The 27131-nt window shown below is 36.7% G+C and overlaps 1 protein-coding gene across 1 annotated transcript in view; it reads left to right on the forward strand.

Moving 5' to 3' along the window:
- FERMT2 (fermitin family member 2) overlaps window positions 1-27131 on the forward strand; it is a 76342-nt gene that overhangs the window by 13706 nt on the left and 35505 nt on the right. Inside the window, exons 3-4 of the mRNA XM_015817773.1 lie at window positions 4061-4294; window positions 25675-25809. Of these exons, the coding sequence (XP_015673259.1) occupies window positions 4061-4294; window positions 25675-25809 (369 nt within the window). The remainder of the gene's footprint in view (window positions 1-4060; window positions 4295-25674; window positions 25810-27131) is intronic.

Below are 27131 nucleotides of genomic sequence, written 5' to 3' on the forward strand. Positions count from 1 at the left end.
GGTGTCAGAGCTATCGGTGGTTTTCCTAGTGAATGGTCCACAGGTCTCACGCTGCATCTGAATATGTGAGTTTCACAGGAAGAATTGGGTCAAGATTTGCTTTCCTTGTCTTCCTCCCATGATCTAGCTCTTTGCTGCAAACACAATATGCTGTAAGTCTGTTTTAAGCTAGCAAAATAGTCTAGTTCTAGTATATATGGATTATAATCGGAAACATTCAAAATTTGGCTGTGTAGGAGCGAGAAGATATTGTGGAAAGACACTAATGTATCCACATTTGATATCAATGGAAGATGAGCAATAAATTTTGTGTAAGTTGGGCATTCTGATGATGTGCAGTAAACTGGTAATCTAGGAGACCACTGCACTACAATTGATCCTGGATTTTAGTACTAAAGTACTAAAGCTTTTTATGTTTGAGGGAAAACTTTTTTTCCTATTATTGTTACATGTTAAAAGATATACTTAAAATATAGGGAGGAGAGGCTGATACTACTTCTCAGTTTAAGCCCTGATTTGAGGGACCTGCATGGAGTAAAGTTTAGTGGGTACTATTCTTTTAATTATAGCTGCAATGTCAACTTTGTTTCTCCTGAGGGAAATCTGCTTAATTTCGACCTGTTTATGTGGCAGGAAACATACATAAAATATCTCAGTTTCCTGAAATGATAAATTAATGTATTAGCCAAGGATATCAGGCTTGGAATCTTCAGGAAATTGAAATATTGATATTACTTTTTGAAGGTCTATGATAGAGTAGCTTCAGGTTTTCATTTGCCCAACAATTGCTCAAAGAATTACTCCTCTTTTCCTGAAACTGCTCCTTCTGAACAGTTCTTTGGCCTCTGCTGAATAACTATTTCTGGGCCATCTCAACATTTCTTTTTTTGCATCAGCTATTAGAAACTTTCTGAATTTTTGCCAGCTTTTGTCTGGTTTTCTGTAACTTCTTGCAATTATTGATAAAAGTTTAAAACATAAACACATTGGCCCAGTGCAGACTTCTTAGCCATGGATAAATTATCACAAGCCACATTTGGGGGGGGGGGGTTGTTGATCTGTTCTTCTTCTGTTGTTAAATTTGGTGCTGAGTTAACATGGAATGTACAATCAGCCTTTTATACCATAGGCTCAGTCATGGTGCTATAGATATTCTCCATGCAAGCTGTGAGAAAAAGGTTGCTTTCAGAAAGAAAACTGAAATTCAACTGCTGCTTCTATTGGCAAAAGTCCTATCTATTTGGCGAAAAGGGCAGGAGGAAATTATGCTTCCTTAAAACTCCCTCAGTTCCCCCCAGTTGTAGTGATTTGGTCAAGAGAGTCAGTGGCATACATTTGAAGGGAGAGAAGGATGTGAAGTTTCCTATTCTCGGAGCAATTGTTGCTTAAATATTTTCAGATCATCTGTCAAGATAAATAGTCTTTCACTTTAGCATTTACTCCCAATGAATCAATGCTATTTCAGTGATATAGTACTAGTTTCCAAATGATGTGCCTATAACCTGCAGCTTCGAGATATAAATGCTGTCCAAACAAAATTAAATACCGTAGAGAAAGCAAACCCTACCTTATTTAGCTGGAAACATAAAAATTTAAAAGAGAAGCTATAAATTTTACAGTGAAGAGGAGATATATTTTTAGAGCAGACTTCAGACTTAACTGATTTACAGTATTAAACTAAACCTGTAATCAGGACCTCAAAAGAGCAGTGCTTGGCCAGACCAAGGCCGGTTTAGTTGGTTTCTACAGTGGCTGTCCCAATATCTCTAGGAAATCCAAAGGGTATGAATGCAGAGGAATATTCTTGTTCCTCAGTTGTGTTAAGAAGCGCACATGTAACCTTGTCTTCCATGAAATTTCACAGAAAAGTCCACTTAAAGCTGGTTTAGGCAGAACTGGCATTAACAAATCAACTTTATAAAGTTGAATTCTATCCCTTACAAGAAGTACTAAATAGTCCAGTACTATAAGTTCTTTTTGTTTGTCATTTACATGTGAGACATTTTGTGTGAGCAAAGTCTTGCTTATAGAGAATTCTCTCTTTCCAAAATAAATTATTTTAATAAGAGGAGGATAATTTTTTTTTTACTGTTTCTTGGTCTTTCGATATTTTTCAGTTTAAAAAAAATGTTCTTGCAAGATAGTGAAAAAGTCACCAGGTTCAGTTTCCAATTTTTTTCTTGGTTTGATGTCTTCACAGCATTGGATAGCTATAAAATAAATAATCCATATTAAGACCTCCTCCACCCCCCTTCCCAAGTGAAGAATCCAAACACTGCATACGATAGGTAGGAAGAATATCATGCAGGATGCTCTCAGTTTCTTAAACCTGGATGAAAGAAGATCTGTCCTTTATCTCTAATAGGTTGTTGTATGCCTAAATTGTCAAAAGCCAATGTAAAAAAAAAAGATAAATCTTTTAATATTAATTGTAGCCCAGTAGGCTGATAAGAAAGCCAGTGACTTTTAAATTTATAACCCACATTTAAATCTAAACTTCTACTTCTTGAGAGCTCATAAACAACATCTTTCAGTGCTGAAATCATTCCCTTACTCTTGACATGTTTTAGAGAAGCAAACGTTTGGACCAGAGTTCACCATAATCACTTGACAGATTTCTTTGAGAGCAGCCAAGTCTGACTGCATGCTGCATGCTTTTCTATATTTGGCTTTGTTTAATTTGACGATAGAATGCCATGCTGTTGAGAATTATGGCTGCTGCTGCTCTTTTCCAGCTATGTTACCTAAGCCAAGATTATTCCCTTTTTTTGTTTTTAAAGAATGATGTGGATATTTATGACCCCATGTAGGATGACTCTGAATTCAACTGTACCTTTCATCTCTCTGTCCACTTGAGCTTTTCAAAAATTTAGAGATTATGAGTTAACAATATAGTACTTCTGTATGTTTTCTGGGTTGCCCAAGTCTACATGATATCTAAAGAAATGTCCTGTATTTTGAGGGAGAGGAAGAGAATAAAAAAATCTGAATTTTCTGATATTCTTTGTATAATTTACCTGAGATTTATAAGGTCCTGGCAGTGTGGCATACATTATTAATTGCAAGCATTTTATGTAATTGCCATTATGCTTTGAACAGCAAAACTTAATCATAAATCAGAAGTCATATAAAGCTTATCCAAAATGCTGCCTTTACTTGCACAAAGATTAATTTCAAATATCCTATTTACTTCATCACATAAGATCAGTTATCTGGGAGGTAGGAAAGGCATTGAATTCTCTGGTCCTGTATTTATGAAATCCTATTGTATCTGAATTATACTAATTTTCTTCAGGATTTCTAGTGGACCTTTCTTTTCCAGAAAGCATTTTATGTAATTGGGCTTTTAGCTTTATTTATTGGAACGTTTATATCCGGTGGGAAAGAAAAGAACCATTTCTGCAGCAATGCCTCAATTCTGAAATATTCTCCAGTTGGAGGAACAATTGCTATTGGGACACATCAGGGAATTATTAATAGTAGCTGGAGATGCAATGCAGATGTTGGAACATTAACTTACACAATTTGGACTCAGCTTATTTTGTGCTAAAGTTATCTAAATTGTTAATAACTTGTTATGCGTATTAATGCACATATCCTCTTTGGCTATATCCCTAGCATATGGAATTATCAAAATACCAAAAGTACTTTTTTTTTCACTGTGGCTGAAAATATGATCAAGTAACATGGAATGAGAAATTTAGCTTGACTTGAGGGGATTTTTATCTTTACCTCTTGGCCATTCCTGGTGGTGTGTCAGATACCACAGATTTGATCCTGCTTGGTTTCTTAGTCTTGTCAAGATTGGCCATTTTCTGCCAGCAGCTGTCATGTGTTAGGTGTGAAAAATAAATTGATGTTAACTAAATTTTCAGACGTTGAATGATCCTTATTTCACTCTTGTCTTTTGCAAGAATAACTGACTGGGTGAATAAATACATGAAATAAAAATCATTGTTATTTTATATAAAATATACAAAACACATTTTGTCCAAGCACTGTGAATAAGTTGCTCACCATTTCTCTTTAATTTCCTAACTGTGTATATTTGTGCTCCTAGATGTCAAGAAAGATTGGTCTGACCATGCCTTATGGTGGGAAAAGAAGAAAACCTGGCTCCTTAAAACACACTGGACTTTAGATAAGTATGGAATACAGGCTGATGCAAAGTTACAGTTCACTCCTCAACACAAACTGCTCCGACTCCAGCTTCCCAACATGAAGTATGTAAAAGTGAAAGTGAACTTTTCTGACAGAGTCTTTAAAGCAGTATCTGACATCTGCAAAACTTTCAGTAAGTATCTATGATTTATAGAGCCAATTATTACCTTTTTCAAGTGACAAGCAGCCAGCTTGAGTGGCTTTGTATTACTTAATTGTTTGTCTTGTAAGTAGACATTACAGGTAGCCCTTGACTTATGACTGGCCATTTAATGACCATTCAAACTTACGATGGACTTTAAAATGCTACGTACACAACTGGCCCTTGCAGTCTCATCATCACATTTCAGGTGTTTAGCAACTAGTTCACATTTACAACCAGTTGCAGCATCCTGCAGTCACATGACCATGATTTGCAACTTTTTTTGTCTTTTCCAGCAAAATATGGCCAGTAGATATACTGAACTCCCTTAGCAACCATTTGGTTCACTTAATGATCATGGTAACTTGCTTTATGACCAGAGTAAAAATGGTTGTAAAATTAGGTCACTTGGTGACCCACTTAACAATCACAACAACTAATAAAATTTGGCTGGATTGTGGTTGTAAATTTGAGGACGACCTGTAGTCTATCTTCTTCTCTCACGTTTCTGGTGATCTCTTAAAAGAATGAAAAATAGGTTTCAGTATGTGAAATACTTGCCAAGTGATGGGACTGTATAGTATGCCAACTTTGGGTGCTCATCCTGACATCACTGTCTTGCTGGATTCACTCTTCAAGCTAAGCTGTAATGAGTTTTTGTTTTAGCTTGGCATGTTGTGTGAATTCGTTACTGTGTTCTTAAAATCAGAGCTTGTATTTATGTTATGTATGGAAGCAGACATTGTGACTTGTTCAATAAACCTTAATTAAACAATGACTTTTTAAATATTGTGAATCCAGCTTTTTCCTATTTCTTTTCATTTTATGGAATCAGACTTTTAAGTTAATAAGGTATTGAGCTATAGAAGATATACTGGTTTCTTAATCTTCTTGATTTCTATTAAGGTATATTTTTTTAGAATAAAGAAATGTCCTTATTTACATTCTAGAAAAGTTGAGCATTAGCTGTACCAGCATTTAAGCTGTTATTCTAAAAAGATCCTGAAAAGGGTTTTTATTTTCAAGCTGATCAGAATTGACTGGTTTATTTAAGTTAAAATATAAACATTTTTAATCCAAGTTTTTGGATACTTTTGCATTCAATTTGCTGATTTGTTTTGTTTTATTAAATACCGTGTTTACTTTTTTATGGTTAAAAAAACCTTTTTTCATAGGAGTAATATAGAGTGGGGGATTGCATTTGGACAAGGGGTTAAAATAGCATCTTTTTGTGCAGCTATTTAAGTTTTTTAAAAATCACATTTGGACATGCTTCAGTGTTTTCTGTTTTCCTTTTGTTTTAGTTTAGCCCTTGTTGTCAACGCAGAACATGTACCAATTAAATAAAACAAACTATAGAAGTTTTCTTTCAACAAGACCTAATTTGGCTCAAAAGGGTTTAGTTTTCATAGTGCCAGTGAATCAAGGCATTAGCTAATATATTCCACTATCTTTAGTGCTTAGAAATTAAAAATATTAAAAACTGTTAACTAATCTTTGTTTATCAAAAAGGTTTTTTTAAATATGTGATGAGGGAATCTACTTAATTAACCTACTCAAAACTGCAAAAGAAATATAGATATAGTATCAGAAGCCTTTTCGTTGTAGTCCGTTGATTCTTGTTAAGACTGCAAAAATCAGTTTAATTGTTCTTTAAAATTTCCTAATGTTTTTGTGTCAAGAGGCAAATGAAATGTTAAGTGAATGACTTTAGCAGTGTTTCTCAGCAACTTTAAAATCTGTGGACTTCAATTTCCAGAATGCCCCAGTCAGCATTCTAGGAGTTGACCTCTACATATCTTAAAGTTGATAAGGCTGAGAAACACTGAACTCTATAGTATTAATAGTGTTACCCTACACTCCTCCTTTAAAATTATTGCTCATTCTCATTCTGAGCGGCAGGGATATTTCATTACATAATGCTGATTCTGTAGAACATGTTCATATTGCATGTGTATATTTGAAAGTATATAATGAAACACGAACAGTCAAAACTGCTCAGATATTGAGATGATCCTCTGCAGCTCTTCTTTGCAAACAGTGGCGGAAAGGAACTTTTAATAATAGTGACATATCTGAAAAATTCATTTTTCCCAGAAAGGTTTGCCTTTTAATCTGTGTTTAGGTTTAGATCAGGGGTAGGCAACCTTGGCTCTTTTATGACTCGTGGACTTCAACTCCCAGAATTCCTGAGCCAGCCATGCTGGCTCAGGAATTCTGAGAGTTGAAGTCCACGAGTCATAAAAGAGCCAAGGTTGCCTACCCCTGGTTTAGATTTGTTCTCCAATAGCCTTCACTTAAGGTCAGTCAGCGACAATTCAAAGTTACAACAGTGCTGAACAAATGATAAGTTATGACCGGTCCTCAAAGTTACGACCATTGCAACTGCCCCAGGGTCATATGGTCAGAATTCAGGTACTTGGCAGCCCACCCATGTTTACAACTGCAGTGTGCGCTTCAACTCCCCCCATCCACCTATCTCCCCCCCTTTTTTCTGCCCTTTTGGTTGCCCTTCACTCCTCCATCTACTCTGCTACCCCCAGCTAACTTTCACCAGCTTCGTCCTGCTGCCGAGGAGGCGCACCAGCCTTGATGATGGGTGTTTATCTCTGTCCCCTCTCCCCCATCTTTGCCCCTTTGGCCACTCTGCCACAGTGGACAAAAATATATATAGAATTAATACAAGGATTAATGAATTTAATCTGTCAGTGATAGTTTTTTTTAATGAATGAAACTTAACAGTGCAAAAGCCATGAATATTGCTAGTAAATATAACACATGAAAATATACAAAGGGAGTCTTATGATTGGGTGAGAAAACTGTAGGAGTTTCACTGATTATTCTGTCTTTGAGATATGTCACCATCCATTTCTGTGCTAGCTTGGTGAAAATAAACTGGATTTGTTACCTATATAAGGAAGACTTTTTCTGAATAAATATAATTCTAGGGAGCTCCTTCATTCTCTTAACTTTCAAAGGTTGCCCAGATAGTTTCTGATCAGTGAAAAATCTATTGTAAATATATACATGCTCATAAAGATTTGGGACCCAGAGATTTTATTTTTTTTTTTGTCTTCAGTGAAGAACAAATGGTATAAAAATGTTAGTGGACATGCCATAATAATAATTTTTGAGAGTGTGATACAGATACCACGAGCCATTCACAAATTTTATTTAATCTGGCATGTTATACTTCATATATTTCATGTTAATTGCTGGAATGAAAGTAAGAGAAAGGTGTGCTATGATGTAAGGGATTAGATGAAACCCAGGAAAGTGTTGCCAAAGGCAAGTTTTAAGCTGTCAACTAGGACTTTCAGATTCACAGTTCAGCTTTTGGCTATTATTGTGTTCATTCTTTACTTGTGGCATTTTGGATGATCCCAATAAACATACTGTCTGCTTGTGGATTTTGTGTTTTTCTTCCTGGAATAATGCTGATATCTTTACTTTTTTTATATTATAATAGTTCTCTTATAAGGTAGTGTGTTTGCAATGGTTTTTCCAGCTGTGATTTTCCCCATCCCCAACTTGGCATTCTTATTGCCTTTGTGCTTTCTGCTGTAATTTAAAAATAGAACCTTTAAAATTCTAGCTAACAGTTCACTACTGGGGGTAAAACTTTCAGCAGTATATCAATCTTTTCCAATACACTGGAAAAAATAGTATTGGCCTTGTCCACCTTCTATTCTCTATCCACATAGGAGAAAAATGGAACATTTTTCAATTTAGCATGTACCTTAAATAAAATGGAATTTGTCAATTAAGTAGTAAATTAAGAAGTACTTGCCATTTAGTGAATTACCAAACAGTTTGGTTCTGACCAGTTAAGCACATGAATAGAGAATAGCTTTCTGTTTTTAACAAGACAGGCTTATGGCACGTAACTATTGGGGTCAAATGAGAGGGGCATCCTTTTTAAATTTGTGAGAGATGTGCCTTTCAGATTTGTTAGGTGGATACAAGTCTTGGCACATTTTAAAATGTAGCAAATATTTAACCAAATTTTAAAATAATTTCATAATTATACAGCTTTATATTTAGGGCATGAAAGGTGATGTGTCAACGATAAAAGTACTTGAATCTCTGAAGACAGTTCTCTTTGTGGAATCCTTGGTGCTGTCTGAACTTGGTTGTTTGCTTGCAGGTGTTTCGTTACTTGACCAGGTAACATCAGTGCAAGTGAGTGTGGGGTTTGCTCCCTGTTTAGCTACAGTAGCTTGCCCTGCCAGTCTTGGTGGGGGTGTAGTACCCTAATGTTTATTTCTATGTAAAAATCTGAAATATCTGTTTAAGAAAAAAATGTGAAATAATGCAGTTATTAAAGTGTGTGCATGCACTTGCATAGTGTTAGGTATAAGGTAGGTAGGTAGGTAGGTAGGTAGATAGGTAGATAGATAGATAGATAGATAGATAGATAGATAGATAGATAGATAGATAGATAGATAGATAGATAGATAGATAGATAGATAGATAGATAGATAGAGACAGAGAGCTAGATGTAAGGTAGGTAACTAGGTGGGTGGATGGATGCATGTTTTTTTTTAATACATGTAAACTGCCAGCAAATCCCAAAACTATCAAAAGGACTTCCATACTCTACCCACTCCATTTTCTGATTATTACATAAACCTCCTTTAAAGCTATTTGGCTGCAGCTTTCTTTTCGGTCAATGATTATAAAAGATAAAGTATGATGGTTTCTAATTAGCTGATAAATTGGATTCCATCTACTGGGATCTAGGAAGCTTGCCTTTTTCATGGCTGCCTCTACTTTATGGACCCTCCCCCCCATTCCACCAGGCCCCACTCTCTTAGCCATCCAGAAGACCATTAAGATCCAGCTCTTTACCCAGGCACTGGGGTACAATGGTAGAGCCTGTGGAGAGTTGTTGAGGTACCCTAGGAGGTATCAGGTTTTTAGTTTTTGTTAATGATTTTTTGATTTTTATATTTTTTATTGTTGTAAATGGCCCAGAATTGTATTAAGATGGGTAGCTACACAGATCTTATAAATTACAGTGTAATAGTTGCTTTGTTAAGGAATAAAAGTTGAAAGCCCTGCTAAACACATATCTAAACACACACATACTGTACATGCTTATAGTTTACCGTATATATAGTACTTCATTTTTATATAGTGTACTCTAAACAAACAGTTTATAAATAAGGAGCTGGAGACTGAACAATTCAAAATCTATCACATTCCACTATGTTTTAATTAATGGTGAGGTCACAACTAAAACTGTTTCAATATCCCCTCTCATTTCATTTCAGAAACTTTCAGATACAAAAGCAATGACTGCTTGTTGCAGATAAGATACAGTTAACTGTACAATGACTTGTCAGAAGCTGCTAGTAGTCCTGTAGATATAGCTGTTTTATTTATTTAATTAAACATGATTTAATTTACAGGCTACTTGGTTCCATCCCAATTCTGGGTGGTGCAGAACATAGGACAATAAAAAAAATGAATAATACAAAGGTCCCACCAAACAAATATCCGGAGGGAAAAAACACTTAACACCACAAAAACAAACATCCCACAAGGGATAGCCCGGGGGGGGGGGGGAGAATAGGATCTGGAGGTGGAGGAAGAGGAAGAGGCTCAAGCTCAACCATGTAAAACTGTGAGGAGTTAACTTTAAATGGAAACTTCTGGGCAGGAATAGTTTACCATGGGATTTTCCCCCTTGGATTGGAATCTCAAGATTACAGTTTTGGATTAACTGATTAACTAATATTTGTTTGCATGTCCAAAGTGAAATACTGTCAGAAAATTTGAGCAATTGAAACTCTACCCAGTCTTTGTTTTGAAATAACAGCACAACTCTTTATGTCTTTGTATGCAAAAATGAAGTAACACTGCTTTGTACATTGCCTATATCAGCGGTTCTCAACCTATGGGTCGTGACCCCATTTGGGGTCGATCGACCATTTCACGGGGGTCGCCAAGCAAGGCTGTCCGCCATTTTTTTCCCCTTTTCCGGCGGGTGCCTTACCTCCCTTGAGCTGGGCCAACTGGTGGTTGGCCTGCTCCGTCTCTGCCGCTTGCCAGCTACACCTCGGCCGGCGCAGGGGGCAGAACCACGCATGCGCGGCGCTCCCTGGCAGGGAAAGTCCTCGACTTACGACCGGTTGGGTAGTCCTCGACTTACGACCGGTTGGGGGTCGCGGCATTAAAAAGGTTGAGAACCACTGGCCTATATTGTATGATTATGTTTTAAAATGCTTTAGGTGATGGTTTTTTTTTAAAGGTGTTTTGATTGGAAGATTACTCCACTTAAAATAACAGTAAAACATTACTGGAGAAAAGGGTTTCTTTGGAAAACTTTTACTTCAAATATTATTAAGTCCTTTTATAAGAGATCTTTGGCCTCTAATACTGTATATCAGTGTCAGACCTAATTTCCATATTGTGTCTCCTAAAATGTAGGGCATGCCTCTGTGTTAATAGTAGACAAGCTGTCATCCAAGTACATCTTCTTGAACCCCATTGTTTCACAATTCTCAATCTTCAAAGTTTGTGCCACTAAAATTCAGTGGAAAAATACCAGACTGGGGGCACACTATTATTTGCCAATTTTTAAAAGTGAGGACATATATGTCTTTGGAGAGGCCTGAAATTTACAAAAAAAACCTGGGAATATGTTGGACCTCCTTTTATGTGTGATGCAAAAAATAACAACAAATAAAGCAATAAGAAATCAACTTTTCCATTCAAAAGTAGTTAATTTAGTAAGAATTTTCTTTCTATCAAATTCATACATAATGGTTGGCAATGGGTAAAATATTTGTCACAACTCTACATTTTTTTCCTACATTAAATGGGAAAATCTACCAGCAAGTACAAAAGACCCAAGGGGATCACCCATATCAGGCCTAATAACAGAAGCAGGCACGCAATAACTCGAATCCATAACTCTACCCACCATCCAACCAAATTCTGGACACACTACGTTGATGACACCTTCGTCATCATCAAATGCTCCCAAATTGAAGAAACACACTACCTACTCAATAACATATTCCCTGGGATCAAATTCACACGCGAAGAGGAAACAGGCAACAGACTCCCATTTCTTGACATTAACATAAGGAAAATAGACAACGGAGAACTGGAAACCCAAATCTACCACAAATGGACGCACACGGACCAGATCCTCAGCTTTGCAAGCAACTATGCTACCGCACACAAAAGAAGCTGTGTCCAGACCCTCTTCAGAAGGGTCAAAACACTGCAGCATCACAACACTAAGAAAAGCAGAAGAGAAACGGATGCTTGACGTCTTTCTCCGTAACGGCCATCCAAAAAACTATTCCGAAACACAGCAGCAAAACCACACCACACAGCCAACCACCACAGAAAAACTAACCCTACCATACACAAAAAAGGTGTCAGAAATGACAGCCAGAATCCTCCAACCTCTAGGAATAGCAAAAGCTCACAAACACACAGCTACACTCTGCCAGGAATTATCCAGAACAAAAGAAAATACAGAAGGAGGAAAAAAACAATGTAATCTACAAAATCAGCTGTAACAATTGCAACCAATTCTATGTGGGACAAACATCACGTCAACTAAAAATCAGGATCCACAAACACCGGATGACAGTCAAACGCCACGATCCCAAATCCTTAATCTCTACCCATATTAACACCAAACAGCACCAGCTCGATTGGAGCAACACCAAAATCATCGGCCACGCTACCACCCGCCACGCTCGTGAGTTCATTGAAGCCTGGCACTCCACAAGCAATTCCATTAACAGACACATTGACCAACAAAGATGATCAGGGGGACCGGAGGCTAAAACATATAAGGAATAGCTGCTGGAATTGGGTATGTCTAGTCTAATGAAGAGAAGGACGAGGGGGGACATGATAGCAGTGTTCCAATATCTCAGGGGCTGCCACAAAGAAGAGGGAGTCAAGCTATTCTCCAAAGCACCTGAAGGCAGGACAAGAAGCAACGGATGGAAACTAACCAAAGAGAGAAGCAACCTAGAACTAAGGAGAAATTTCCTGACAGTTAGAACAATTAACCAGTGGAACAACCTGCCTCCAGAAGCTGTGAATGCTCCAACACTGGAAGTTTTTAAGAAGAGACTGGGTAGCCATTTGTCCGAAATAGTATAGGGTTTCCTACCTGAGCAGGGGATTGGACTAGAAGTCCTCCAAGGTCCCTTCCAACATTTTTATTATTATTATTATTATTATTATTATTATTATTATTATTATTATTATTATTATTATTATTATTATTATTATTATTATTATTATTATTATTAGTCATCGCACAGTCAGCCAGGTGTTCAGACTGGATTTGGCATTTTTGTCTGCCTATCGAGTCCTTTCCAAGGACCTGGGATAGGCAGATGTGGATGTTTGATGGTATTACAGATATCATTACAGGATGGAAGCAGTTCCTAGTAAGGCCGCCTTTTGCAATTGACTAATGGCGAATTTGTCAATGCCAGTGGTGTTCAAGTGGTGCTCTATATGTTTTGGGATTGCACTCAAGGCACCTATTACTATTGGTACTACCCTTGCTTGCCTTTGCCACAGTCTTTCTATTTCTATTTGTAGGTCTTTGTATTTTGTTATCTTCTCCAGTTCTTTCTCGTCTATTCTGCTGTCTCCAGGCGCCGCCACGCCTACTATCCAGACTATTATTATTATTATTATTATTATTATTATTATTATTATTATTATTATTATTATTATTATTATTATTACCTACAATCAGCCTATGAGTGCCTCAGAATCCAAATGAATTACACAGCCAACTAGAGAGAGCACCAACCCTCAACCAACCTATGCAAGCTCCCCCAATCAGCACTTCACCTCCCAATGACCCTCACCTAAAGTAACCTCCCCATCACAAGACTCTTACTGGTGATTCACACCTGACCCATCACAAGACCCATCACAAGGCCCTGACCTGATGGGACCCTCCCCGGATGGGACCTCACCATCACAAGACCTACTGACCACACTAAACCCTTATAAACAGAAGAACACTGACACTGGCATCCCCTAAACTCCGCTGAAGATGTTACCTAGCCTGGTAACGAAAGGTGCGGAAACCAACCCACAAGCTTGGATAATGAACCTTATCCTCCACCCGAGCTACAGATATTCACCATTAGAAACTCTACATTTCTTAAAAAATATGTTAATAAGATTCTATTTTTTTATCTCTTTTGTAATAACCTGTAGTATGAATTTGGCAAAAAATTAAAAACCTTACAGTAGAATCAGATTTTAACCTATTTGGCCTACTTTGTGTTATAAGACATGTTTCCAATATATTTGATATGAATATTTGAATTAAAATACAATTTTCTGATAGATATGTATTTGGCCTAAAATTCTTGATCAAAGAATAATAAAATGCACTTTGGGTGGCTGAAATGTTATATTACCTAGGTATTATTTTATAGGAATATTAGAAGGTGTTTTGAGCTGATTTTGGATCAGTTAGTTTAGGTTTTATTAATACTATGGTTGTCTGTAAGCGGAGAATATAAAATGCAACCTGCTTTGTATTTCATTTTGCAACTATGGCATTAGAATGCTGAGTATGCAATCTTACTAATAATGCACATGGCAAGACTTCAAATCATTGTGTCTCATATAATAAAGGAATCAAATCCATCTTCTCTGCAGTCACATTTTAGATTGTAATAGCATCTAGAAAAATCTCAAAAAGAATTTAAGCAGTGAAGTACAGCACTATTAGACATGTTGAGGTTTGGGAGTTTTTGTTGAATTCAGAGCAATATGGTTTAGTTTCACTTCCCATGGCATTATCAACTTTGTAGCTATTTCATGATTCTGTCAACTGTTTGCTGATTTGTTTTCTGATCTATTAGGTTTCTCAGCCAGTATCAACATTTGCCCATGTTAATGGCTAGTCTATTCAGAATCATGATCATTGGTTCTGTTCATTTGCCAAAAAAACTATAATATTGGTAGCCACCATATTGGCATGTTGTCCTAGTGATCTGTGTGCCCGGTGTATAGTTCCATCTTGCTTGGCTATACATTGTGATAAAGTCATTCTTCAGTAAGACATCGGCTTTTCTGCCAAGTGAAACTGATTCTTACTTGATTCATGGTGTTTTTAAGCTACTTTTTACTTAATCTTTTACGATCTAATAGTTACCAATATATTTTCTGTTGTTCTGCATAGCTCAAAAGATATACCTGTAATCCTCAGCTTACAACAGTTCATTTACTGACTGTTCAAAGTGACAATGGCACTGAAAAAATGTGACTTAAGACCGTTTTCCACAGTTATGACTTTTGCTGCATTCCTACGATCATATGATCAAAATTCAGATGCTTGGCAGCTGGTTCATATTTATGACCGTTGCTGTGTCCCAAGGTCATGTGATCACCTTTTACAACTTCTGACAAGCAAAGTCAATGGGAGAGCCAGATTCAGTTAACAACCAGGTTACTAACTTATCAGCTGCAGTGATTCACTTAACAACTGTGGCAAGAAAGGTCATAAAATGGAGCAAAACTCACAACAAATGTTTCACTTAACAACGGGAATTTGGTCGTAATTCAAGGATTACCTGTAGTTATTGTCCTTAAAAGATCCAGCTAAAATTTCAGGGCTGTCACCTCAATGTTTTTCCCAAATGTATTCTGGTCACTATAAAGTCTAAGGGCCAAATAACTGTGTCTACTGCATATGGGAGATCATTCTATGAGAGCAGTACTGACCTGAGCAGTTTTTCTTCATAACATTGCACTACCAAAGTTTTTTAAACAGTTGTCTAGCCTCAGTCTTCTAACATTTATTTATTGATAACACGGATCTCCATTCTAGAAGTTTGAAGCATTTGGTAGTAAAGTTCCCTTTTCTGTCATTTTATAAACACTGTCCTTCTTCAGTCAGCCCATTGATGTCTTTTCCACATGTGACAATGAGAGACTACAGTGAAAAATTCATAGTGTTGCTCTATGAATCTACACAGCCTGCCTTCCATCTTTATTTGGTATCAGGTGACATCAGTTCTATCAGTCATACCAACTCATTGTGTCAGAAACTGACACAAAGCTGAAATTGAGATTATTAGAAACCACTTCTGGGATATCTAGGAAGTGAAAGACTTCACTCAAAACCTATACTCTCAGGAACGTTCCAAATAAGGCTCTGTGTATACAATAAACCCAAAGATATGAATTCAGAAATTATCACTTGTACCTCAGATATAGGTGCACAATCTTTTTTTCCTTTAACAAAGGAGTCTTCTACTTATAAAAGGTTCTTGTGGGGCCAGAAGGACAGTCAACTGGAAAAAAAATAGGTTTGACTTATTATAACCATTCCAGTTTGACATACTTTAAGTATTAATATGGTAACAATTTTATGAAATAATGCAGTTCCAGGAAACATTGTGCATGAAATTCTTTATTTTGTATTTTTTCGAGGTCATATATTAATAATAACCATATTGCAATAATGAAAAACTTGAAATGTACAAGCAATAAATTAATATCTTTAAAACACCACATATCAATTCTGAGTTAGAAAATTGCTCTGACCTTTCTATTCTTCAGTAACTAATCTCTCAACCTGAATATTTTCCATGTGACTTTCAGTTATTTTTAAATAAATGGCAGTTTTTAAATTCCTATATTATGCAGATAGATTTCTTATATGGACCATTTGAAAGACTATTTTGGCAAAGAAGCAATTTCATTGTTTGGAAAATATCTCTCCTCTTTTCCTTACAGTTTGATATTTTCAGTATGTTGGGACAATTCCAGTTAGCCCTGCTTCCTGAAAATTTACTGGCAGTGTAACAGACCCTCCCCTGGAGAGGGAAGAAAAAATAGAGTGCTGTTTCAGCTTGAATGAAAAAGCTTCCCTTAGTCAAATACATTTTTTAAACATAGGGCTAAATTCATAAATCTCTAAGTACTTGCTTCCTGTGACTTATATATAATACTAAAATATAAAATTCTTTCCAGTTCTAATACAAACAATATTTTGTAATGTGGTTGCATTATAAGTGACAGTTTCCATTTGTTCAGATGGCAAATGCAGTTCCATGATATTCATTTTTTTTTTGTATATTGCAAGAAACAAAATAATAGGATCTGAGCTGGTAGTTGATTAGGGTAAAAATATGGGTACTGTGGACCTTCAAAATGTTAATGCAGGATAACAGCCGTGAGGAATGCAATTTTTGGGGGGTTATGATTATCAAAAGATATTTAAAATAGAATTGCTATTATTGCAGTGTTTTTAAACAAACTTAAGATGTAAACAAATCAGAATTATTATCAATAGAAGATTCTCAAAACTATTAAATGGCAAAGAGCTGAGATATCCAACATAAATATTCCAGACCTTGCTCAGAATGTACACCTATCTCATTTAGGAGTTGATGTTGACAGTAGTTTCTTGGGTAAAGCAATAACTTCATTGATGGCATTTCCATAAAAAGGACTGAAGAATTTTTATCTGACCAAGCCCTCCCCCCCCCCAATCCTCCACTGTCTTCTGGAGTTTTCCCAAACTCATGCCCCACTGTGTTGATGACACTAACCATCTCATCCTCTGCCGTCCCTTTTCCATTTACCTTCAATCTTTCCCAACATCAGAGTCTTTTCCAATGAGTCCTCTGTTATCATTTGGTGGCCAAGGTATTTGAGCTTCAGTTTCAATGTCCTTCCAAAGAACATTCAAAGTTGAGGTAATTACCACAACTGAATTTCATAGGAAGGGAGGGAGGGATGTTACAGGCAATGAAATTAAGATGCTCAGGATACACAGAATCTTTTTTGGAACCCTTACATAAGCAAGCATTTTAACTTCTTTAAATATATTTATGGTTCAAATTATCATTGTAACATTATTGCTTTATATATTTATATACACACAAACACACATCAGATTTCAAAGCCTTGACACTTTTATGAGTCTGGGTGGTTTAAAATATGGACAAAAGATATAAAAAAGAACATAGCCGTTCATAAGAGCAAAACAACTATAAATCAGCCATAACAAAAGGGGATATATAGTCATCCTGTCCCCAAGGCCTCAAATTAAAACCTCTTATATTTACTTTATTTACTTGTTCGTTTGCAGAAAAAATACAACACACAAATATACCAACTGTGGCCACCATTAGTATGAGGACTTTTAAGTACTAAAGGCCACATGGATAGTTAAATTTTTGATGCTTTGCAGTATTATGCTAAAATTGGTTAGTCCAGGCTGGACAGAGAGAGGCTGTTCCATAAAGTGTTATCATAGATGAGAAATACTGCCTTCAGGGCCCCACTCATCTCATCTTTCTGATGTTGGAGATAGATTACCTTTCCTGCTCAGATGAGTGCACTTGATAATAAGGATGTGAATTGCCATTGCCAGATTCTCTAACCTCAGTTATGGTCATAACAGGCATATTAGCTCAAACGAAGTGTAGGCCTCTGTGCTTAGACGACAATCACTATGAATCTTGGAGGATACTCAAGTTGAAAAATGCTCTTCCAAGAGAATAGTACCTCATCTATTAATAATCTGTGTAGCAATAGAATCAGATAGATTTAGGAAAAATATTGTCATTTCGGCTTGTTTTATCCTAACCAATTTCCATAGCTTAAATTTCAGCAGCATCTCTAGATTAGTCCAGCCATTTACAAGCATTTGCATAATTCATGGTATCTTGGCCCAAACAGATGGATAACATCTTCTAGTGCAGAGGTAGGCAACCTTGGCTCTTTTATGACTCGTGGACTTCAACTCCCAGAATTCCTGAGCTAGCCATGCTGGCTCAGGAATTCTGGGAGTTGAAGTCCACAAGTCATAAAAAAGCCAAGGTTGCCTCATGTAAATATTCAGAAAGTCAAGACCTGCCAAATTTCTCATAGGAGTGCCTACCATGTTGATCATTCCTCTTCCCAAGTGGAATTGCTTGATGAAATAGAAACAGAATCACTGTAACATAGTGCCTTTTTGGTGGTGATCCCAAAGGATACCTTGCTCAAGAGTATCTAATATTACTGTGAGACAAGAAGTACCAGAAAAGACACATTCCAGGTTCTAGGAGAGGTCATCTACCAGGACAACCAAATCCATTCCATTTCTGTCCCAGTCTGAATCCTGACTGAACGAGACCTAGAGATTAAGCTTCTTCTAGTGCTTTCTGCAGCTGAAGTCCAGGGAAGGCCTCTGCGAAAGAGCATGCCAATACCTCCTTAAAAGCTTTACGACATATGTTTACTCGCCTTAAACCTGGGATGTACCACATGTAACCCTTTCACAATTCCTGTGCAATAGACAACTCCAACTTGCGATAATAGCCAGCTGCCTTTCCTTACAAGAAAAAGAAATAAAACATTTTTCTGCTCTGGCCTAGAAAATGGCATATAAAGCATCTGTGTGCCAAGTTTTAGCTATTGATTAATTGCAATTATTTTTATTTTAAAGGTATAGTACAGTTACATTCTGTTCCCATTTGCCACTTATTTCATCCGTGTCCCTTTAGGTGACCTAAAGTCTAACTTTGAGAATGCCAATCTGAAGAGAGAAAAAAAGGTTTGCCCACTTCTGCTTGAAACGATCAAGCAAAGAATCCTGGTTAATCTGTAAGGCTTTGTGGTTTGCAAATGTATTTTGTTCTTAAGAGAACAGTTAAGTAGAATGGATTTAGTTTACTTTTTAAAATGCAAGTTAATGATAACTAGCGTAATGGTGGAAAAAGCTGTCCTAATTATTTCTCTCTCTCTCTCTCACACACACACACACACACACACACAGAGAGAGAGAGAGAGAGAGAGAGAGAGAGAGAGAGAGAGAGAGAGAGAGAGTTCTCTTACTGACGTTTGTTTCTTTGCTTCCAGTTCTAAATATCTTTGTTCTTCAATTTGGTTATAATGGCAGCTTAACATAGTGTCAATCAACATAGTTTGCTGTAGTATCTATAAAATGAATTTAAAAAATACATACAAAGGTAACGCCCATGTAACGCCGCTGCTGCGCGAGCTGCACTGGCTGCCAGTGGCCTTCCGGGTACGCTTTAAGGTGTTAGTTACCACCTTTAAAGCGCTCCATGGCATAGGACCGGGATACCTCCGAGACCGCCTTCTGCCACAGACTCCCTCCCACAGACCGGTACGCTCCCACAGAGCGGGCCTCCTCAGGGTGCCGTCGGCCAANGACATGGCTTTTTCAGCAAGCGGGACTGACCTAGGGTGAATTTTAAATAGGGATAATTTTTAATGATTTTAATAAGAGACACAGCTACAAATATTTGGTTTTTAATTGGCTTTTATTGGGGAAATGTACTATGTTGTTTTAATATGCTGTGAGCCGCCCTGAGTCCCGTGGGGAGAAGGGCGGCATATAAGTCTTAAATAAATAAAAATAAATAAATAAAATAAATGTATTTTGGGTGGCCTCTTTATATTGAATATCAGCTTGTTTGTGCCTTTTTATTCAAATAGATTACATGGAATAATTATTGTCTGGTGCTTTTCTTCTTACTTGTCCGAGTCAGAATTGCCTCTTGAATCCAATTCTACATGATGTTTGCATTACACCTTTTGTCTTAAATCATATTATTTCAAATCAGGATTTTTTTAGGAATTGAATCCCCTCTCTCACTGACAGAACATTTATACATTGGTACATGACGGTTGAAATGAAAAGTACACTGTATTGCCGATGTTTTTCTTTAACATGTTCCTATGCAGCCTGCCTTTATATTTTACAGTTTTACATTGGCATCTCACAGACGTTTTGCACCAGAAAAAGAGGACCATTGTAATGGTGCCATTCTTGACATGGTCGATCGGGTGGGTCTTGGCAGCATCCAGGCAGCAGAAGACTCCCTTCAGGAGCTTGGCTTCAACATAAAAGCTCTTCCACCCTAACTAAAAGGGCAAGAAACAATAAATGGTATTCATACACATAGGAGAACAGTCTGCTGAGAAAATTCAACGTTACAAACTCCCACCAATATTTAACAGAGGCAGCCTTTTTCCTACTGCCTCTTAATGCAAAATGTAGTATGCCTATGTGATCGAATTATGAACTGTAATGAGTTCCTACTGTTTGTTTCTAAGATAAATAAATTATTTGGCATAAATAGTACCAAAGACGATCATGCTTAACAGAAGTGTACTGTAAGAGATCTGTGCACTTCAATGTAGGAAAAAGGCACATTGGCATAAAACTGAGTAAATGCCCCTTTCTTTTTTCTAATTGGGGTTTCCTAAGTTGCGGAGAACTCTCTTTTATGTAATGTTCTATATCTGGCAAAATATGCTTTTGATTGGGAGCTGCCCAGAGTTGGTTATAAGATGGCTAGCTATATAAATGTTTAAAATTTTATTTTATTTTATTTGCTCTTGGTGGGGGGGGGTGTCAGATTGGAGGTAATTAAGATAAGACCCCACTTCCTTCCTGTGTGCATCTTATTCCCTTCCTTGCCATCTTTGTTAATTTTAAGTGAATTTTAGTGTCAGTATTTATTGTTTTTAAAGTTTTGTTGTTTTATCTTGTTGCTTTTATTGATTGTAAGCTGCTTAGAGGTACCTCTAAGCAAGAGGGATGGCATGTAAGTTTAATACATAAATAAAAGTTATACTAACTAAATTTGAGAAATACAGCCAGTCATGATTTCTGTTTCATATGTAGCATTCAAGCAAGGAATTGTCAAACCGAGAGTGTATCATGGTTAACTAATTCTTCTGTTTAAAAGGGGAAAGGGGAAAGATAGAACTTCAGTGCTTTATTTAAGCTTCTTGAGAAGATTAATCTATGTGGATCGTTCGTTTGTTTGGGACAGGAGTAATATGTTATACCGTGTTTTGCCCAAAATATGCTGTAACTTGATTTTTACAGGTGCGCCTAATATAAGCCCTACCCCCAAAATAAGCCCTAGTTAAGACCCTGTCCACCCCATCTCACCATCTGGTTGTATGATGTGGGGCGAGGCACACGCGTAAAAATCAAGCTGGGTGGGGGGTGGAGCTGCCCACATGCCCTGCACTCGCTTACCTTAGGACCACCGCAGCCAGGCCCCCCACACCCTCACACCTGCCATGCCAATTCCTGACTTCTTTTGCGGCTGGATGCCACATGGCGCATTGCGCCAGTGCTGTGAATGGCAGCACCGGTGCGACACACCACCAGCACCGGTGCGACACACCACCAGCACAGTGCGCCATGCGGTATCCGACCGCAAGCGGCCGCAGAAGAAGTCAAGCCACAGCGCAACAGTGTCGGGGCCTGGGAGGCCTGGCTGTGGTGGTTCTAAGGTTAGCAGGTAAGACATCCCCCCAAAATAAGACCCAGTGCCTCTTTTGGAGGCAAAAAAAAAATAAGACGAGGTCTTATATAAAATGGACATAAGTGTCCATCTTATGTTGAAGTTGAAACTAGGTGAGGTTGAAATTGATACTAGGTGAGGCTAGCAGGAAAAATGGGTATGACACAATAGATAAGACTTCAAATTTTCAGAAACATTAATATTATTATTGAGTTCCGTCTCATTGTGCTGGATCTCAGAGGCCAATAAGTAGTTAATGTATGCTGATGCTTCATATTCAGAATGGCAGTTCTATTAAAATCACAGTGAAATAGCTGCTTATTAATAGATATATGGCATACAATGCAAAAAAAAACACGAGATTCTTCTCCACGAACCTATTATTCCTATGAGATAAATATGGGGGAAATTGTAGAATGCTAGAACAGAGAAAATTGCTATTTCCTATGTTATAATATGTTATGCTCCTAACAGAAGGGTAACTGCAGCATAACCGTTCCCAAGATACTTTGTTAACAAAAAAGAAAGTATTACAAATGCTCTGCCTTCACTTTTGTTGGGGTGTTTCCCATGTGGCTTTAAAGGATAAAGAACTAGTTTTAAAGGATGAAACATCTTGGAATCACATTGACGTAAGATCAGAGGTGTGGAGTTTACATAGTTTACAAACAGAACTTAGATTTTGCATTCTAGATTATTTTGCATTTAGTTTTAGTATTGCCACCACAGCATGTTGCTATCTTTTGCTTCTCAGAATTGGAAGTATGCCAAGTAGCACGTATTATATTTCCACTATAAGAGGAAAACACTTCTGCACCTTGAATAAAAACAGATTCTTCTGGATTAAAATAAAATTGTCCACCTCCAATAGCGTTCATTCAAATGTATCCACTTAAAGCCAACTATGAAAGCAATGAATCCTACCCAGCATTTGACATCTAAATTACATAGTTAGCTTAAATAACTAGTAATTAAGTGTACCAACCATTTCCATATCATGGTTCTTGAAGGAACAGTTTTTAATTGGATATATCCGAAGAATCTTTGAACAAACGTGGAAGCAATTTTTGAAAGTCCAATCTCTAGCTCCAAATTATAATGGTGTCCTTACAAAACCTCTGTTTGGGTTTTGTCACTCGTTTAAAACTTCAGCCTGTAACTGTAATATTTACTTACTTTCTTGCCCTAGAAATTAACATTGGCTATTAAATGTTAGTGAAATCTAAATAAAAAAGATGATGATAATGCTTACAGATTGAGATCCGGTAACTCCATTCATGCCATATTCTTGATAGCATTACAGGAATGGTTTGCCATAGTTAGATTCCAGGGAGTTTTTGGGACTTCCCAGTCTAACTACTAATAGACATTAAATTCCCAGATGTTTCCCATCCAAGTATTTACTGGAGAGACTCTGCTTAGTTTATGAGTTCAGCCAAGGTTAGTTTATGTCTGCCCTCCCAGGTAAGCAAGACAGGAAACATGGCCAGATGAGCTAATTCTACATTAACAGAATCATGCAAATCTGAAAACACAGATCTCTGACAGTCACTTTTAACAGCCTGTTCAGTTAGGGAAGGTCTTTCCTAAGTTTCTTTCTCTGACTATTAAGCACATCCTAAAATGCAAAAAAAAAAGTGTTCACCCATGACTTAAAGAGAAGTATAGGCTCTGTATTACTTTCTAGTGCCCTGGGAACCTAAAATTTGGATAGCTGTTTTATTTTCACTTCTCTGTTTTTCTTGCTTTTTATAGAATTTTATCTGTGCAGGTTCATCACCTATAATGGAGAGAAATAATTGTTGTGCTGCTACTCCTGTCTGGCATATTAATGATCATTAATGTTGATATTATGATGGGAATTATAGGTCAGCACATTTAGAAGATGTTATTCTCTTACATTTTGCAACAGTGGCCCCCAACCTTTTGGGCACCAGGGACCGGTTCCATGGAGAGAGGTTTTTCGGTGGACCGGAGGGGACTTTCATGTGCTTCCTGCATCCCGCGGATGGAGCTTTGCTTTTTTGCATAGCCCGGTTCCTGGCATGCCGCAGCCCTGTGCTGGTCCACAGACCGGGGATCGGGGACCCTTGTTTTACAACATACCATTGTTTGATATTAAAATATTGTCTAGGGAACTGTCACCTACCTAGAGTACCCAGCAGCAAATATTCTGATCATAATTCTTCCACTTGAAAAAGATAAAGTCATCCTACACATGGAGTTGCTGAAATTGAAGAATATATAGGGACATGATTAGACATGAGCATTTTCTCTAGCATGTAATATACACCTGTTATAGAGAAGGAATGCAATTTGCAGAAAGTATTTTCCTTCTAACTACTAATATAGTTGTCAGGGAAAATAATCAAGCAGAGATTTTTGTTCCAAAATTGATACATTTGCCCAAATAAGAACTGACTGCTTTTATGTTTTAATACAAGCATATGGGGAATATTTTAGTAACATAAATTTGGTTTATTAATGTATGATAACTTTGGGAATAGACATAAGAATGGGATATATAGGGTGTACCAAAGATCAATTCCCATAGACCAATCAAAATATGGTTTTGTTTTACTATTTTATTAATATATTTAAGATAAGATGTTACTATACATAGCAATGTTCAAATGTCATGCATCAAATGAATAAAGAAGTATTTAGAGAGAAAGGCAACCAATTTGAACTTTTAATGTGATTTATATAATAAATTGACAATGGGGATGGGTGTTTTGTACATCCTATATATATATATGGCATTGTTCATTAATGACAAGTATGAGTAAAAACAAACAATTTAAGATAAGGACAAAATGATTAGTATATTCGAACATAATGGTATAGGGCAGGGGTAGGCAACCTTGGCTCTTTTATGACTCGTGGACTTCAACTCCCAGAATTCCTGTGCCAGCATAGTTGGCTCAGGAATTCTGGGAGTTGAAGTCCACGAGTCATAAAAGAGCCAAGGTTGCCTACTCCTGGTATAGGGTTTCCTGCCTGAGCAGGGGGTTGGACTAGATGACCTTCAAGGTCCCTTCCAACTTTACTATTATTATTATTATTATTATTATTATTATTATTATTATTATTATTATTATTATTATTATTATTATTATTATTATTATTATTATTATTTCTTAATATGGCAACCTATGTGTAAAAAACATATTTATAATTTAGAAAAGAGTGTTCCTGAGTATGTCCTTAAACTAAGAATTTGTTTTCAGCATCAGGTTCACACTGAATTGTTTCAAACAAGTGAATTCTTTTCTGACTCAAGCATCCTTCATTTCAACAGCCTGATTTTAGCAGAAAATATAATTTTATTTTTCAGAAGTTAAACATGAATTAGAAATGATTACTAATATATTGAAAGACATCCAGTGGTATGTCTATCCCCTGCTGATACATTTTCTCTTTTACATTATTTCCACAATAATGAATATTTGAATGCTTCATATGTAATTCCATAAGGTGGCTGGATTTTAAATGTTAATGAAGCATTGACAACGTATTTTGACTTGATGAAAAGTTATCTTTCTGTCAGATATTAATACAGTTGAAAAACAGTTTTTGCAATATTTACAGTTGTCCTGATTCCATAATAATGTATCTTGGCCTCTCTTCAAAGGTTTAAGAAGTCTATCAGTAATAGTTTGTTATTATGAATTGTTTCAGATTATTTTTAGATGGAAAGCTTATTCACTCAATTTGAAATAGCAAAATAATTCTTGGTCTGTTCTTTTGTTTATGTAACCACTGATATTCAGAGGAGGTTTTAAAATACTAATCACAAATAGGGAAACTCAGGGCTTTTTTTGTCATAGAACGCCCAAAAAGTTGTTTCGAGGTCATTGGACCATTCAAATTATATTTTATTCTTTTCTACAAATGGTGTGATGCATACTATTTAATTATCATTTGAGCTTTATAAACAAAGCATTATGGTACCATTGTGTTGCAGTATTATGGGATTCATACCGTTTTTATACTCGTTAAAATATCAAAAAGGCTAAAAACATTTTCTTTTTTATAATGTAATTTCTTATTCCACCTCCATAGACATCAGACATCCAGAAGAACTCTCTCTTTTAAGAAAGTCCCGTGATTCAACCAAAAAGAAAAAGAAAAAGCTGGATGACCAGTATGAGGATGAAACACTTGAGCTGGAAGGACCACTAATCACACCTGGATCAGGTAGAACCCCCTCCCCCCCAATAGCATGAGTATGCAGAATATCATGGAAAAGCCTTAGAGGGGGAAAAAAATCCTTTACCACTTACTAGTGGTAATTTTGTTTAGTCACACGTGTTTCCTTGATGGCTGTGAGAGAAATGGCATTTCAACCTTAGTATGCATTGGAGAGCTTAATAATATTTAGTAATTAGTGTTTAATATCACTTACTCAGTTCTGCAAAAACAGTAGCCCTATTCAAATAGTATTTTCAGTATTGAGCCTAACTTGTGTAGTAATTTAGCATGTACTAACACAATTGTCTTGAGCTTTATGATGAATTTGAGGAAATTTTCTGCATATATTTTAGCTTGTTCCTTGCCAGTTTTTTTATTATTCTGTACTGAGTGGGTAGTACTTGAGTTTGCTGAAGTGCTAGCTTATGCGTCTACTACTTCTCTACTGGTAGCTTATACTCTATTCTCTTTTACTCCCAGCTAGATCACAGAAAGTTTCAAAACTTTCAATTTTATCCTTGTTTGTTATTTAACAACAAAGTGTACACCTGTTTTTCACATTTTAGAAATACTGTTGTTCTTTGCTTCTTTAATTATGGAATGGCATTGCTGTATTATTTGCTCTGTGATCTGTTTGTAAAAAAGAAATTAAATAGAATGTTGAATTTAAGCAAAGTTGGGCAGTCGTCGGATTTCCAAATATTTTAAGAACAGTTGCGACTGAACCTTGCACTAAGATGCTGCTGCGCTGAATATGTTTCCAAAACAGACTGAGAGGAATTTAAGCTTGCATAAATGAACCCCTGGAAAATAGAGAAAATTGTGGGAGATTTTCATATATGGAGTAAAATAGATTGAAACATGAAGGGAACAAATTCCATACTTGCAGGAACCTACATAGAAAATGCTTTTTAAGATGCAGTGTTGAAATTCTTTATGGGGGGAGGGCATGATAAGCACTAAGTTACCAACTTCAGACTATTGGAGTAGGTCACAAACATACCCAATGTAGGTGCTATTCAGAGCCTTGAGTACCATCAACACTATATCAGTTGTAATATGCTGCTCTGTGGACAAGACAGTGTTGTCTGTTGTGCATTGGTATAGCAATTGTATCTTTTTAATCATCAGATAACAATCATTAAAGCGATAGCCATCTGCTTTAAGCAGTTCCACCAGATATTGATTTAGAGTTCCTTGAAAACCTCTACATATACACTGGGCCTGCAAAAAATTCCATCAAATATAGTTTACTGTATGATACTGGTTTGAAGAAAGAGCTCTTTTTGTTGTTGTTGTTGTCAGCAGGAACTACTGATATTCTTCTG

This window comes from Protobothrops mucrosquamatus, unplaced genomic scaffold (assembly GCF_001527695.2).
Source record: "Protobothrops mucrosquamatus isolate PMUCROS unplaced genomic scaffold, P.Mucros_1.0 scaffold637, whole genome shotgun sequence".
Taxonomy (NCBI): domain Eukaryota; kingdom Metazoa; phylum Chordata; class Lepidosauria; order Squamata; family Viperidae; genus Protobothrops; species Protobothrops mucrosquamatus.